Below are 16,952 nucleotides of genomic sequence, written 5' to 3' on the forward strand. Positions count from 1 at the left end.
ATGTAGAGGTCTGCACTCCCGCGGGAGTCCCGCGGGACCTGCGGGTCCCGACGCAAAACAGTGCGGCGCGGGACAAATTTTTAAAGGTCATTGCGGGAGCGGGCGGGATGATGAGGTGCACTTGCGGGTGCGGGCGGGAGGGATGATACGCTGCACTCCCGCAAATTAAATATGAGTATAAAGTAAAATATATAAATGATTAAAGTAGCGTAGTTAATTTGTAGTTGTGAGGGAGATTCTGATTGGCAGCAATAAAAACGTTTTAAGCAGCCTAAACTTGTGAATGTTGTCGGGTAGGGCGGGGCCTAATCTCACGCACACTTGTTTAGAGACAATTCCTTTCCCGCTGCTCCGAGTTCGAATTCGAAAGCTAGTTCAAGTTCAAAATAGACAGCATGGACGAGGAACAGAGCGCCTCTAGTGCTTCAGATAAAGTATTGTTGTGAATATTATGCTGTTCGTAATATGGGACCAATAAATATGTTACCAAGTATTGGTAAGGAATTTTGTGTGCACGCATTTTTTTCCCCAAGACCTTTCGTCAGAAGGAAAGTGCGGGCGGGAGCGGGACATTATATCACAGATGCGGGCGGGAGCGGTACTAAAAATGACAAATCTTTGCGGGAGCGGGCGGGAGCGGGACTGAACACTGCGGGAGCGGGCGGGAGCGGGTCTGAAAATTGTGTCCCGCGCAGACCTCTAGTTCAATGACTTGTTTGCATTATTTAGGGGTTTTTATGCATTTATTTATTGTTAGGCAATAAGGCTTCATTTGTTAATGCATTAACTAACATGAACTTACAGAGCAATAAACTTGTTAATGTTAGTTAAGTAAATATTTGTGTTCATGTTAGTTCACAGTGCATGAAATAATGTTAACAGATGACAAAAGTCTTAGACAATGTTGAGATTAATATTAGATTAGTAAATCCTGTAGAAGTATTGTTCATTCATTGTTAGTTCATATTAACTAACTATCAAATGATTTCTAACAAATGAAACCTTATTGTACATTTTTTTTTATAAAGAAAGTTGGCCATAGGCAAAGAAATCATTTTAAAAGTTGAAGAATCTTACACTGGTTCAAACTAGGCTACTGTACTGTACATGTTCAATTTAAATAAGTTTTGGGACATGGCTTTTAAATGCGAGTAAACAATGGTAAATGTTCATATCGGTGCGTCCCTAGCAGAAATATTTATATGTGATGCAAAAGACTCGCGAGCTAACAATTAAAAGTGGTAAATACGAACACTTGAAGAAATCAGACAAATCATAAGGCTATAGTCTATCACAATAGAGTATTTATTTTATTTGTCAGTATGTCTCTTCTCTTTATACCGGACTGTCTGATATCCATATGTAGCTCCGCATGTGTCATAAACAAAGCTACTCCAGTTTCTCAAGAGCTTCCTGTTTCTCTGACTAAAAAAATATCACTGTATTGGGAGAGAGTGCTAGAGCTCCTTAGGTCATATTTTTGGTGGAAATTTTGTATAAATGATAATTCTTACTAAATGTGATGTAAATATACAGCCCTGTGACTACAAATAAACAGAAAGTATGTGTATCCTCTTTCTTTTGTGAAATAATGGTAAAATATATTTGCAAGCAGCGATGACGGGCCCAAGCCGGTGGCACCACCACCCCCGGTGCCTTTAGGGTAACTGTGCATGACGGGCAATATGAATGTAAAACACGATAAATGTTGTTAAAACTTTTTTGCAAAATCTACAATCAAATCTGAGATTTCTCAATGGTAATCGGGTGAAAGAGACAAATTTAGCCGTCTGGCTCCATAGACTCCCATTCATTTTTCACTCAGGGCGATCGCCCCCCAGTGGAACTACAACCAAAATTCGGTACAATAGGGCTTAATATAGCCTGGGAAAACCCAGACAAACTTCCGGCAAATTTAGATTTGCTCTGCAAGTTAGTCTGGCGAAGAGCCCATTCAAGCTCATTTCCAATCTTTCCAAATCGAGGCACCAATCACAAACGTTGAGGCGGGCTTTACAAGATTATGATCGATCTGATTGGTTTTAAGGTCTATCCAATTGCGCCCAGAGGCATTTGAGCGACGTCCGTTGGTGACGCCCCTTTGGAAATGATCTGTGAATTAACCTTCCCCAGACCCTAACTTAGTTACGACTTAGAAAGGTCTGGTTTTAACCAGGCTAGGCTTAATAGGTAGTGAACAGGCTTTCCGTATACGGGCTTTGGTGTGGTTTAGGGCTCTGCGCTACAGGCCCGAGGCTATTAGCGTTTAAAGCGCTGGCCCGACAGTGGAAACGCGGCTATTCATTTCTGTAGAATTGGACATTTTAATAAGGATCAAATGACTGAGATCAGCTTTGAGAATGAAACCAACCTGTTTCTTCATGTTTCACTCTGAACGTTTCTTCAATCTTCACGTCTTCACTCTCCTCTTTAATAAACGCCATCTTTAAGATGAGAATAAATAAAGTAAAAACACTCAAAACTAAATCTCTGAGTGCGTCTCAATCAGATCTAACGTTAGTTCATTAGTTCAGTGCACTGATGGACTTAAATGGACTTAAATTTATCTGACTAAAGCATTATAACAGACAATTAATATTTAGTTCTAATTATATTTGGTATTTAATAACTTGACATTTAACAGATTACACTTAGCAAAAGTTGTCGTTACACCTGTTTGTGTTTGTTGTTCTCGTTGTATTTAACGTTACACTGTTTGAGTCGTCAGTGTTTGAGGAGATTCGAGCACCTTGAAAATGAATCACTTTGCAAAACATTTGGCTTAATAGACTCGAAGTTTCAAAAATATCCGTTTCAATCAAACCTACTTATCAGTGATCAGCTCGTGTTTATAATGAACTGATTCACGATATAGGGAGCGAAACGAGATGCATCTTTTCTGTTTCTCGACGTGTGTAGTAACTAGATACGCTTTACTCACAAAAATAACGTTCATTATGATAGATAAAGCATTTCAATGTTACATCCAATAATATATATATAATTAATTTTTACATCGCTTTGTAAAAACTAAAAAAGTGATTGAGCGGTTTAAAACTTTTTAAATGCTTAAAAAGACAAACCTTTCTTCAGCAGAAACACAGATGCAGGAGCTCGATGCAGCCTTATGACGTCACATAACCCCACCAAAATAAAAGTCCTGTTCAAACGCTTAAATCAGAAGTCCATAGAAATGCACATGAAAATACTCACAAAAAATAACGTTCATTATGATAGATAAAGCATTACAATGTTACATTCAATAATACATAATTATTTTTTACATCGCTCGTAAGAACCAAAAACTCTTTAAATGCTTAAAAACACAAATCTTTCTTCAGCCGAATAACAACAGATGCAGGAGCGCGACGCAGCATTATGACGTCACATCACCACACCAAAATAAAAGTCCAGTTTGCTAAAATCACAGAAGTCCATAGAAATCCACATACAAATTATAGAACATATATCAGTGGCGTTCAAAGTTAAATTCTAGTGCTGAATAAAAAAAACGAGTTTGAGGTTTATCTGGGTATTTTGGGGGTTTATTGTTTGTATTTTGGATGCATCTGACATTTAACTTTATTTGTCCTATGCTGCAAGTTATTTTTCCAGTGTTTTAGTAAGTTTGAGAACCCTCTGATTTAAGGTTAATTTAACTGCAGCCACAACTATATTATTTCGTTTTATAATTTTGTATGCATTGTTATGTTGATTGGTAACTAACAGTTATATTTCCTTGTAGGAAGCTGCTGCAGTTTTGTGATGTTTGTGGAGATGTTGTTTGCAGATGAAGAGACTAATAAAAACGAAAGCTTCACTGCCTGTGACACAACCACGATCTTGGTGTCCTCCTCATTCATCCATCACATTAACAATGCAGAGACATTTGGGGGAGGAAACTGACGTAGAGGGTTACACGCACACACACACACACACACAATATCAATATATATATATATATATATATATATATATATATTCATGTATACATGTTGTTTTCAGAAAATATACAAGCAGTTTGTCAATGTGTCTCGGTTTCAACACTGTCAGTTCTTACTGGTCTATTCCAGACTTCCCACCTCTTCCTTAAATTCAGGGATTCTCACTATTCCTTAATCCTCCCTATTCTAGCTCTAACGGTAGCTGGAACTTTGTATTAATAGTACTTCTCCTTTTTATTGCCTCTTTATATGAATTCCTTCATTTGAATTCCTCAACTGTAAGTCAGTTTGGATAAAAGCTAATTGAAAAAATGTAAATGTGGAAAAAAGATAATTGAAACAAGGAGCATTAAGATATTTCAGAGTCTTTATTTTGTGGGTTGACAGAGGAAAACAGCATTCGTTATCTCTTTCTCAGCATAATATGAATCCAAAATCCCTTTCCATATTTCACTCTCATCAAACAGGGGAAATACATTAAAATACAATAGGATCTGTAGTAGATCTGTAACAATTCCAAAACTGTATTTTATTGCATATGTTTACTGATACTGATCACTACTGGGGAAAAGCCAAACAAACAGCAGGTTAACACTTTTTCTAATAAAATCATCCTTGTAATGTAACATTTTTCAAATTAACATGTACAGTATGTCTTTACACAAATATCCTCAAATGATAAGGTCTAGTATAATTGCATGAAGTTTCTTCAGACTTCTTGGAGTCACAGTCATCGTTTCTGGTCAAGATCAGTCTTTCCTCACCACCTGCCTCGTTCTTTCCAGAAGGGATCCTGCCGTCTATGGCTTCAAGGGACACACACATCGTTGAAGGAGAGCGGCACATAGTTGGAAATATGATCGCCAGGGAAAGAAATAAGCTGGGAACCCCGACGATTGATGTGCTCGTACAGCACCCAGACGCCACCTTTCACTTTGTGGGACGAAGCTTTGTCATTGAAATCAATTTCGGTAAGATTAGTTTCGTTGCGTATGGTCACACTTCTTCCTTGGTAGTTATTGTGCTCAAACAGCTGGATTTCAGGGTTGGCCAGATCATTTGTGACCTTCTTGAAGTAGGAAAACTTGTCTTTGTCATCAAGGGTGGCGTATTATCCTTCCTCAAACACCCGCTGCTTTCCAGCAAAATCCTTGTCATAATACGCCACCCATGGTTGGCCAATGACTTTTATGGAGGCGATGGAGTTGTTGAAGCCCTTCTCTTCTAAGTCGTTGACATCATGGTTGAATTCAGCTGTTCTGCCCCCGAAGCCCTCTTGGCTATAAACAATGATCTTGCTCATTTTGAATGATGACTCGAGGAGAGGCTGGAGAAGGCAAGTGTTTCTGAAGCAGATTCTTGTGGTTCTGCTGGGAATAGTGACTTACTTGGTGTGCAAAGCTTCCCTTTAAAGCCTTTTAAAGCAAATAAACACCAAAGTGGGCGTCGAGTAGATCATGACAGGACATGTAGGTGTGGAAGCTGAGAAACATGCCTAAACTTCTGCACAGTATCTAGTCATGTAACAAAAAAAGATTGTATTGTGTTCACTTTGACGGCTGTTTAGCTCTCAGATACAAGTTGCAACTCATAATGTCAGAATTTCAAATAATGTTAATTGACTCACTTCACTAATTTCTTTCAATTATAAGATGCATCTTAACCGAGATGCAGAAATATCACAGAATCAATGTTCTGAAAGAAAAAAACTTAACTTACCATCTGTTGAAAAGGCTCAGTGAAGTTAATTCTTATTGGTGGGTTGTGAATTATTGACTGTCGTAACTTAGTCCCGCCCCCAGAGTTTGACGCAACTGGTTATGTTCCGCTTGAAAGCTGTGGAGGGTTCGCGTGTATGAGTGTGCGTAACTTTGAAAGTAAGTTTAATTTCCACATATACCATCTTTAATCTTGTTTATATTGCTATTTGTTGTATTATGTGTTGAAACGTTCTGATGTTGAGGGTAATTCGTATCTCCGTGAAGCTAATGTTATCAGTATGTCTGTGTGCATTATCTTTGCACGTGTGATCCGATGTGCGCTGTATTTAAGTGAAATAATAACAACTCATATGTTCCATATGTTTACTTCAGCATTTACACACTACAGATGTCATTAAGCCATATTTATGTGGATTGTGAAGATTAATCGATTGAGATATGGTTATAAGACGATAGTCACGTATATTAATAGTCTATTGTTTGCACTTATAGCCATGCATCCTCGCGTATTTATTCTTTTGAGTTAAATGCTTATTACTGTTAACTGATTATTTGTATTTCTGTTCTTATTATAGAAACCACACTTACAGACCAAATATCACATACATCTGTTCATGCACTGCATTGAGTATGTTGATGGCTTGAACCTACCATTAAAACCAAAACAGCGATTGGACTTTTGTGCATTCTTACCGATGCCCCGTGATGATCCCAATTAAGTCAGACCCAGTCAATACAGTCTAGAAAACTATTTAATATTGGTCCTTCGAGCCGGATTGCGGTGATTGCCACGGGATAAGATGTCCAAAGCCCATTCAGAGTCACAGTGTGAGCCTGATGTCCGCAGTAAACGTCTATCACGCCCTCCATGCCACTTGGAAGATTATGAGGTGGACTACAGTGGCTTTCAGCATACATATCCTCCTACTTTGAGGATGCAGACAGAGCCTTACCGCTGGCAGTCGGGAAATGAGGGTGCTGCCGGGATGACACCCTTCACTAGGTGGCATGTAACTAACCAAAGTGATGTTACTGAGGATACTGGAGAACAGTATGGAGACAGAGATGCTCAAACAGTGATTTGGCAGCTACGAGAAGAGAACAGACGTCTGCATAAAACCATTGAGGACATGACACACCGCTCTGAAAGGGATGAAACCAACGCATCACAGTGTCCTGAGCCTTTGCCTCGCATTCACTCATTAACAAAGGCAGCTAAGAAACATCCCCCTGTTCCCACTCCACGTCGGAGCAAGTCACCAGTAGCTCAAATGAGTACTCGGATTTCTAAAGAGATTGGAAAATCAGTTATGGAGGATGGAGAGGAAGTTTCGGCAGATGAGGAGCTAGACGGTGAAATTAATTTGTCAGGTGAACTTGCAGAGATGAGATTGCAGTCCACACCAAAGAACAGGCATGTGCAATATCAACCAAATTCGCCATGTACATCGCAACCTCCGCACAAAATAAGTGTACACGCTGCATATAGCCCAGGCTATGTACATGACCAAAGACACATCCCACCACAGCCACAAATACGTCATCCTTCCCCCGCAGCTGACTTCAGATTTAGAGAACAAAATGATTACCACCCAAGGCATCATTATCATCCAAGAGACTTTGTTCAGCGCTCTCATCCTCCCACTAGAGAGAGCATTTACCGAGGTCCAAACCCTTCAATACCAGATTTCACAGTGGAGGATCCACGGCAGTTCGCTAGGCTCAAAATATCTCTTGACAATTTGCTGCCATACGATGCTACTGAACAGTTTAAATATCAAATTCTGATTGAGCATCTGAAATTCGAAGAGGCCCTTTTAATCGCTGATTCTTACAGCAACTCTCGTTATCCATACACCCATACAATGCAATCGCTGACTGAACATTATGGACAGCCGCATCAGTTGGCATTGCAGAAAATTGCTGACTTGATGGACGGGCCAAATATTCACAGTGGAGACACTCAGGCCTTTCGTAAGTTTGCCCTCAGAGTTCGAGCATTGGTGGGTATGCTTGACCAGCTGGATGAGAAGGGAGCTGTTGAATTGCAGTGTGGCTCACATGTGGCAAGACTCATGTCTAAACTCCCTCATGATCTCAAGGCTAACTTCAAGAGGTATGTTCACCCCCTCAGAAACCCAATTCCAAACCTGCTTGACTTTTCACACTGGCTTGAGTTCGAGCTGCAGGTGCAGCCCACTGACTGTAAACTCAATACTAGTGAAATGAGGGGAAATGTTAGACAGCAGAAAGAAGCTCCGCGACAGCGTAAGCACACTTTTCAGACAGCATCCATTTTGCATGTGGATCAGTCCACAAACCCTCCAGCTGCGAAACCATCAGAATTCCAAAACCCCGGCAATAATGTGTACTGTCATTACTGTGACAATAACCACCACTATCTTAACCAGTGTAATAACTTCACGCAGCTTACTAGTGAGCTCAAAACCAACTGGATTAAGTCAAATAAGAGATGTTGGAGGTGCGGACGGAAACATCAGGCAGCCCAGTGCAAATTAAAAGCCACATGTAAAACTTGCAATGGCAAACATCTAACTATCTTGCATGACATCAACAGCAAATCAACAGAGATGAAGCACTATCCATAAGACCCCAAGAGAGTCAGATGCTATACCTGGATCGTCCAGCAGGTGGTAGCCAGGTCCTTCTGAAAATCTGTAAAGTGCTGTTGCATAATGGCAAAAATTCAATGATGGCTTATGCTATTTTGGACGATGGCTCTGAACGTACAATCCTGCTTCATGGTGCAGCACAGCAGCTTAAACTTAATGGACAGACTGAAACCCTCTCTTTGAGAACAGTTCGACATGACACCCAAGTCATACAAGGTACAAAAGTATCTTTCACTCTGTCCCCAGCATTTCAGTCAAGCAGAAAGTTCAAGATAACGGGTGCCTTTACAGCCGAGAATTTGGGCTTGGCCAAGCATTCACATCCAGTTTCCATTTTACAAGAAAAATACCCGCATCTCAAAGGACTGCCTCTTCATGCCTTTTCTCAGGTTCAACCATTGTTGCTTATAGGCTCTGATCATCACCATTTGATCATCCCCATGGAGCCAGTGTGCTTCGGCCCACCAGGCGGGCCAGCTGCTATACGAACCAGATTAGGCTGGACGCTGCAAGGGCCAGCTCATGTACTCCAGCACCAAATCCCCGAGCAACAATGCTTTTTCACATCTGTGACTTCCACCTCATCAGAGCTGTTGCAGCATGTTGAGAGACTCTGGCAGCTTGACATATTACCATACCGCAATGAGAAGGTGGTGACACGGTCACGTTGTGATCAGGAGGCCATCACTCTGCTTGAGACCAAGACTGCAAGGGTAAACGTAAATGGAGTGTTTCGTTATGCCACACCGCTTCTCCGAAAAAAGGACATGCCCCAATTGAAAGCGCCTAAAGAGTCTGTTCTTCCCCTCCTCAGAGCATTAGAAAGGCGTCTCAGTAAAAGTCCCGAACAGTCAAAGGCATATAACCAAGAAATTGAAAGGCTGGATCAATCTGGTTATGTTGTCAAGCTGGCTGATGAAGCAGTTGATCAAACCCCTGAATCATGGTACATACCTCACCACATGGTATACCATAATGAAAAGCACAGAGTAGTGTACAACTGTTCCTTTCAGTACCAAGGCCATAACCTCAATAAGTACCTCCTAGCTGGGCCTACCCTCACTTCCACTTTACTAGGAGTGTTACTCCGTTTCAGAGAGCATGCGATTGCCATCACAAGCGATATCAAGGGCATGTTTCACCAGATTCGTCTTCTCCCAGAGGATAAACCACTCCTCAGATTTCTGTGGAGAAACATACAACGTGATACACCAGTCAGTGTCTATGAGTGGCAGGTTTTGCCTTTTGGGACTACATGCAGCCCATGCTGCGCAACATTTGCTGTCCAAAAACATGTCCAAGAGAACACAGATCCAGAAGAAGATACACGTGTGGCTGTAGAGAAACATTTCTATGTGGACAATTTCCTGCAGAGTGTAACTTCTACTGACAAAGCGACTGAACTGGTGAACAAGCTTCAAGCTCTTCTGGTATCTGGTGGGTTCGAGTTAAGGCAATGGGCTAGCAACATTCCTTCTTTCGTTGCACACCTTCCTGTAGAAGCCAGATCTGAGAAAAATGAGCTTTGGCTTACTGAAAAGCAATGGGACGTCTCTGAATCCACCTTGGGTCTACATTGGCTTTGCCAAGCAGACACTCTTGGTTACAAAGCTCGTCTGAAGGAAACCACAAGTTCCCACAACGAGGTATGTCTATCAGGTCTTAGCTAGTCAGTACGACCCACTAGGCTATATTATCCCCTTCACAACTAGAGCCAAAGTACTGGTACAAAGACTGTGGGATAAAAAACGGGAGTGGGATGACCCATTGCTACCAAGTGACCTCTTGCAAGCCTGGCATGAATGGGAAGAAGAATTGCAGTACCTGAACAAGATTGCTATACCCCGATGCTACACTAGCACAGAACTGGATTCGGAACTGGACGTCCACATATTCTGTGATGCTTCAAATCATGCTTATGGGTCAGTGGCGTACCTTAGAACAGAGAGTCCTCAAGGCCAAGTCGAGGTTGCATTTATCACAGCAAGATCAAGGGTGGCACCAAAGCGGCACTTATCTCTTCCCAGGCTAGAACAGACTTCTGGAAAAGGAACTCACCCTGAGCATTGAACAGGTGACATTGTGAAGTGACTCAAAGGCAGTTTTAGCTTGGATCCAATCAGATTCATGCAGGTATAAAGTGTTTGTGGGCACAAGAATTGCAGAAATTCAGGAGCTGACTGCTTCTCAAGCATGGCATTATGTGAAGTCTGAAAACAATCCTGCAGATGACATTACCCATGGTAAAACACTTCACCAACTATCAGTGCCAAGTCACTGGAAACAAGGACCACAATTTTTGTGGCAAGACCCAAGTACCTGGTCTAATGACCCAGAGGAATTAGTCCCAGACAGCACAGATGAAGAAAAGAAAGTAACCTTCTGTAGTTTGACCACAGTAGATTTCTCTGACATAATGAAAGAATTCTCACCATACCGCAGTTTTGATCAACTGGTGGAACATGAAGCACAGGAACAGTTAAAACAAGCCAATGAGACAAGAGATTTATCCGCCCAAGACTACGTAGCTGCTGAGATCTCACTCTTGAAACAAGCCCAAGCTATGTGTTTCCCAGTTGAACTTGATACATTAATATGTGGTAAATCTTTACCTTCTAAAAGGAGATTAATCTCACTTGCACCAGAGATTGACCAGTCTACTGGGCTCATAAGAGTTGGTGGCCGTTTGCGACGTAGTGAACTGCTTAGGCCAGATATTGCCCACCCAATTGTCATGGATCCCAAACACCCACTCAGTCAACTCCTGATCCAACATTATGATGGAAAACTTCATCATCCTGGCCCAGAAAGAGTATTTGCTGAGTTACGCCGTAAATACTGGATCATTAGAGGGCGAGAAGCAGTACGGCGGCACCAACATCAGTGTCGTGAATGCAGAAAATGGCGTGGAAAGCCTGAAGTGCCAAAAATGGCTGATTTACCACCAGCACGACTCTGTCTCTACCGCCCAGCTTTTTATTCAACAGGTGTTGATTGTTTTGGCCCTTTCACAATCAAAATAGGCCGGCGCAATGAAAAACGTTGGGGGATCATATTTAAATGTATGACGACCAGAGGAGTCTACATTGATTTACTTCCCAAAATTGATACAGATTCATTCCTCATGGCCCTACGCAGATTCATTGCACGCAGAGGAACTCCCCATGAACTCTATTCTGACCAGGGAACAAACTTCAAGGGAGGAGAAAGGGAACTATCAGATGCATTTGAAGCCATGCAACCCACTCTGCAAAGTCAGCTTGCAAAGCAGAAAATTCAGTTCAAATTCAATCCCCCTGGAGCTCCTCATTTTGGTGGATTGTGGGAGAGGGAGATCAGGTCTCTAAAATCTGCTCTCGATGTTACACTTGGAGCCCAACATGTTACTGAGGAAGTGCTAAGTACAGTGCTTACAGAGATCGAAGGCATGTTAAACTCCAAACCTCTGGGTTACGTGTCATCGGCCATAGCAGATTCTGACCCCATCACTCCAAACAGCCTGTTATTGGGGCGGCCAGACCCTGATTTACCCCAAATTGTATACCCTGAGTCCGAATTACTTAGCAGAAGACGCTGGAGACATAGCCAGGTCCTTGCCGACCATTTTTGGGCCCACTTCATCAAGAGATACTTGCCTGAACTGTAAACTCGTACAAAGTAGATGACTGAGACTGGCAAAGATCTAAAGACTGGGACAGTAGTGATGATAGTGGATCACCAATTGCCTCGAGCCCTCTGGCCAGTGGGTAAGGTCTCAGCCACAGTACCAGGGGCTGATGGGAAAATCAGAACTGCTGAAGTACAAGTGCAGGGTCGGAAATACATCCGACCAGTGAGTAAACTTGTCCGTTTGCCACCTCTACCTGATGATAACAAAGACTCATAAGCCTTTTCTAAAGTAGAATTTACAACATAAATTGGGGCGGCTGTTGAAAAGGCTCAGTGAAGTTAATTCTTATTGGTGGGTTGTGAATTATTGACAGTCGTAACTTAGTCCCGCCCCCAGAGTTTGACGCAACTGGTTATGTTCCGCTTGAAAGCTGTGGAGGGTTCGCGTGTATGAGTGTGCGTAACTTTGAAAGTAAGTTTAATTTCCACATATACCGTCTATAATCTTGTTTATATTGCTATTTGTTGTATTATGTGTTGAAACGTTCTGATGTTGAGGGTAATTCGTATCTCCGTGAAGCTAATGTTATCAGTATGTCTGTGTGCATTATCTTTGCACGTGTGATCCGATGTGCGCTGTATTTAAGTGAAATAATAACAACTCATATGTTCCATATGTTTACTTCAGCATTTACACACTACAGATGTCATTAAGCCATATTTATGTGGATTGTGAAGATTAATCGATTGAGATATGGTTATAAGACGATAGTCACGTATAATAGTCTATTGTTTGCACTTATAGCCATGCATCATCGCGTATTTATTCTTTTGAGTTAAATGCTTATCATTACTGTAAACTGATTATTTGTATTTCTGTTCTTATTATAGAAACCACACTTACAGACCAAATATCACATACATCTGTTCATGCACTGCATTGAGTATGTTGATGGCTTGAACCTACCATTAAAACCAAAACAGCGATTGGACTTTTGTGTATTCTTACCGATGCCCCGTGATGATCCCAATTAAGTCAGACCCAGTCAATACAGTCTAGAAAACTATTTAATACCATCATGCAACCAGTTCTCCCTCCTAAAGCAATCCAACGGAAATGCACCAAAATAATCTGCTAACCCACACGGCCGGCAACCCAATGCTTTCGGTGAGAAACCTTTAAAGTAAACTGAACAGTGTCGTTACGTCAAACGATAACTGACGAAAAGGCTGTTGATATTTTTTTTATGACCATAAAGTGAGTTTTCTTAAAATACATTTATAACTTTGCTGGCTAAAATGTGTCCACACTTGTTTATTTTTATGGAAAGGTGTCTTGTACAACCCGAATTCCTAAAAAAGTTGGTACGTTTTTTAAATTTGAATAAAATGAAAACTAAAAGACTTTCAAATCACATGAGCCAATATTTTATTCACAATAAAATATAGATAACATAAATGTTTAAACAGAGAAATTTTACACTTTTATCCAATAAATTAGCTCGTTTCAAATTTGATGCCTGCTACAGATCTCAAAAAAGTTTGCATGGGGGCAATAAATGGCTGAAAAAGCAAGAAATTTTGAAAAGATTCAGCTGGGAGAACATCTAGCAACTAATTAAGTTCATTGATATCAGGTCTGTAATATCTGTCAGAACTGAATACCAGGATCGGTCGTGCCTCAACAACCTTTGGGCCACTTCAGTCTCGCGCCTGGAACAACAGCCACCTTTATCTCAAAGTAAAGGCGCGCGTATATGAGTCCTGTGCGCTCTCCGTCCTGCTATAAGGAAGCGAAACGTGGCCGACATACAGGCGGCAGGAGCACAAGCTTAATACTTTTCACTTCCGTTGCCTACGACAGATCCTGGGGCTTCCGAACACCACCGTGCTGAAGCTCACTAACAGCAGTGACATGTACACCGTGTTCGGGAGGAGGCGTCTCAGATGGATCGGCAATGTAGGTTGTATGCCAGATGAACGTCTCCAGGGAGAAGGGATTGCTCCGGCAGACCAGCACTATAAACTCGTTTGTTTCAGCTTGTGTGTAGTGAACAGTGCCTGTTCATTATCTGTTTACATTCGGAGCGTTTAACACGCAGGATCAGCTGGACCATTGGTTTGGGCCTGTGGCGTGGTGCCTTCACCATCGATTGTAAATGTGCCGTATGATTGCTGTGTCCTTCCTGTTTAGGAGTGCCAGTACCCAATTCTATTGCTTTTACTTAACCTATGTCTTATATCTGACTCAGCCGTAAACAAACCTGTGAGCCTTGAAGGGCGTTTCCCTTGAAAGCAGCCCCGGGGTCGCATAGTCCGTAACTGGGAAGCAGCCTACCATATTCTATAGTCTATTTATCCATACTAATCTGTGTGTGAAGGTTAAGAAGAATTTAATCAACATTTCAGTACCCCTCCAGCTATAACTGCCACAGAAAAGGTGTGAGACAGCGGCTTCTCATTCCCAAGGTGTCTGATATCACCACGTGTCCAAGAAAATTGCGCATGACACTAGACAGACGCCAAAAGTGCCCTTTAGCCTCTTTATTGTACCGCGGCCGGTAGCTCATTGCTTTCATTGAGAAACATTTGACGTCAATGTCACAGACACAATGGGCATGGGAATTTTATCATCATGAAATCAAATATTGGGGTATAATTTTGTCACCATGACTTGATATTCTGAGTTATGACTATTGTGTATATGTTTTTGAGCAGCTAACATGACCCCTAAACCTAACCATTTCTCAATATGAAACGCATAACAGCCGGATAAAAGTAAAGTCATAATAATTGATCAAAAAATAACAAATATTTAGAGTCTTCCGAGGCCAAACGATTGCTTTAAGGAACAAACCCAAAACTGATCACCGTCTCCATACACCGTAACGCTCCAATCTTGTACACATTTACAAATCACCATCTTTAGAAGCATTACGTCAATTTCATCATTAAAAAGGCATTGGTTCTTTTTGGGCGATTCCCATGTGCTAATATTCGGATTCATCTTTGAGTTGGATGAGGCCTGTTCACGGAGCAGAACAATTATCACTCTGTTCCTCACACAATGTTATTGTATGTCTACAGAGATCAATATACAACCCGAATTCCGGAAAAGTTGGGACATTTTTTAAATTTTAATAAAATAAAAACTAAAAGACTTCCAAATCACATTAACCAGTATTTTTTTCACAATAGAACATAGAGAACATAACAAATGTTTAAATAGAGAAATTTTTGATGCCTGCTACAGGTCTCAAAATAGTTGGGACGGGGGCATGTTTACCATGGAGTAGCATCTCCTCTTTTCAAAACAGTTTGAAGTCGTCTGGGCATCCAGGTTATGAGTGTCTGGAGTTTTGGTGTTGGAATTTGGTCCCATTTTTGCCTTATATAGGTTTCCAGTTTCTGAAGAGTTTGTGGTCATCTTTGAAGTATTTTTCTTGTAATGATGCGCCAAATGTTCTCTATATGTGAAAGATCAGGCCAGTTTAGCATTGTGTTTGTGTTTACCGACAGTGGTTTCTGGAAGTATCCCTGTGCCCATTTAGTAATGTCATTGACACATTCATGCCGATGAGTGATGCAGTGTCGTCTGTGGGCCTGAAGACCACGGACATCCAATAAAGGTCTTCTTACGAACAGAGATTTCTCCAGTTTCTCTGAATCTTTTGTTGAGATGTTATGATGTTATGCACTGTAGATGATGAGATTTGCAAAGCCTTTGCAATTTGATGTTGAGGAAGATGGTTTTTAAAGTATTCCACAATCTTTTTACACACTCTTTTACAAATTGGTGAGCCTCTGCCCATATTTACTTCTGAGAGACTCTGCCTCTCTAAGACCTCATTTACACTGCAGGTATTGATGCCCAATTCTGATTTGTTGCCTATATCCGATTTTTTTGACCGTCTGTTTACACGTTCTTTCAACTGACCCATATCTGATTCATGTGCTCGGCAGGACTGACGTGAAGAGCAGGCTCGGCAGGACTGACGCGGAGCGCAGGCTCGGCAGGGCTGACGCGAGCTCAGGCTCGGCAGGGCTGCCGCGAGCTTAGGTTCGGCAGGGCTAACGCGAAGCTCAGGCTCGGCAGGGCTGAAGTGAAGCTCAGGCTCGGCAGGAAGAGACTCCGACAGGGCGGTCTCGGAGGGACGAGACTCAGGCAGGGCGGTTTCGGCGGGACTAGACTCTGGACCGGGAATGAAGACAGGAGGGGTGACGTGCCGATCAGGTGTTGTCATGGCGTGCCACTGGAGGAAGCTCTCCAGACACTAACAGTGTCGTAACGTCAACCGATAACTGACGAAAAGGCTGTTGATATTTTTTTTATGACCATAAAGTGAGTTTTCTTAAAATACATTTATAACTTTGTTGGCTAAAATGTGTCCTCACTTGTGTTTATTTTTATGGAAAGGTGTCTTGTACAACCCGAATTCCTGAAAAATTGGTACGTTTTTTACATTTGAATAAAATTAATACTAAAAGACTTTCGCTTGATAAACTTAAGATTGAGCCATTGTAGTCACTTGGACTATTTTAACGATGTCTTTAATAACTTTTTCGGGGCTGGCAAGTGTCAATCAGATTTCATCAAAAATATCTTAATTCGTGTTCCGAAGATGAGGTTGGAACAACATCAGGGTGAGTAAATACTGACAGAATTTTCATTTTTGGGTCAACTAACCCTTTAAATATTGTAAGACTTTAAAGATTGTAAATATTGTTTGAAAAGGCAATATGTGCAGGGGCATTTTGTATGCATGAAAATTGTATAATATCCAAGGTAAACATTTCTAGGAACTATGCAGTTAATTCTCATACTGTATTTTCAGAAAGTTTTGGAATATATCCTCTCCCCAAATGTGTCACTGATAAAAAAACGATAATAAATAATTTAATGAGTAGGCTTATATTGGCATATTAAGATGTTGCTTACATCTACTTTGTAAATATATATTTTTGCTATTTTATTAAAAAGTGTTTGTCACGGTTCGCAGGTTTGTCTGTTCAATCTGAGTGTACTGTTCTGGTCTGATTGCCTA

General features: G+C 41.3%; 1 protein-coding gene across 1 annotated transcript in view; it reads right to left on the bottom strand.

Moving 5' to 3' along the window:
- The window catches only part of LOC143718451 (uncharacterized), a 64,830-nt gene extending 61,439 nt beyond the window's left edge, over positions 1 to 3,391 (bottom strand). Inside the window, exons 1-2 of the mRNA XM_077209511.1 lie at positions 3,084 to 3,391; positions 2,372 to 2,444 (exon numbers count right to left, since the gene is read on the bottom strand). Coding sequence (XP_077065626.1) covers positions 2,372 to 2,444 — 73 coding nt within the window. The 5' untranslated portion in view covers positions 3,084 to 3,391. The remainder of the gene's footprint in view (positions 1 to 2,371; positions 2,445 to 3,083) is intronic.
- Positions 3,392 to 16,952: the final 13,561 nt, after the last annotated feature.

The sequence above is a fragment of the Siphateles boraxobius genome, unplaced genomic scaffold, assembly GCF_051911475.1.
Source record: "Siphateles boraxobius isolate OS27281-9 unplaced genomic scaffold, OSU_SipBor_1 61, whole genome shotgun sequence".
Classification (NCBI taxonomy): Eukaryota; Metazoa; Chordata; class Actinopteri; order Cypriniformes; family Leuciscidae; genus Siphateles; species Siphateles boraxobius.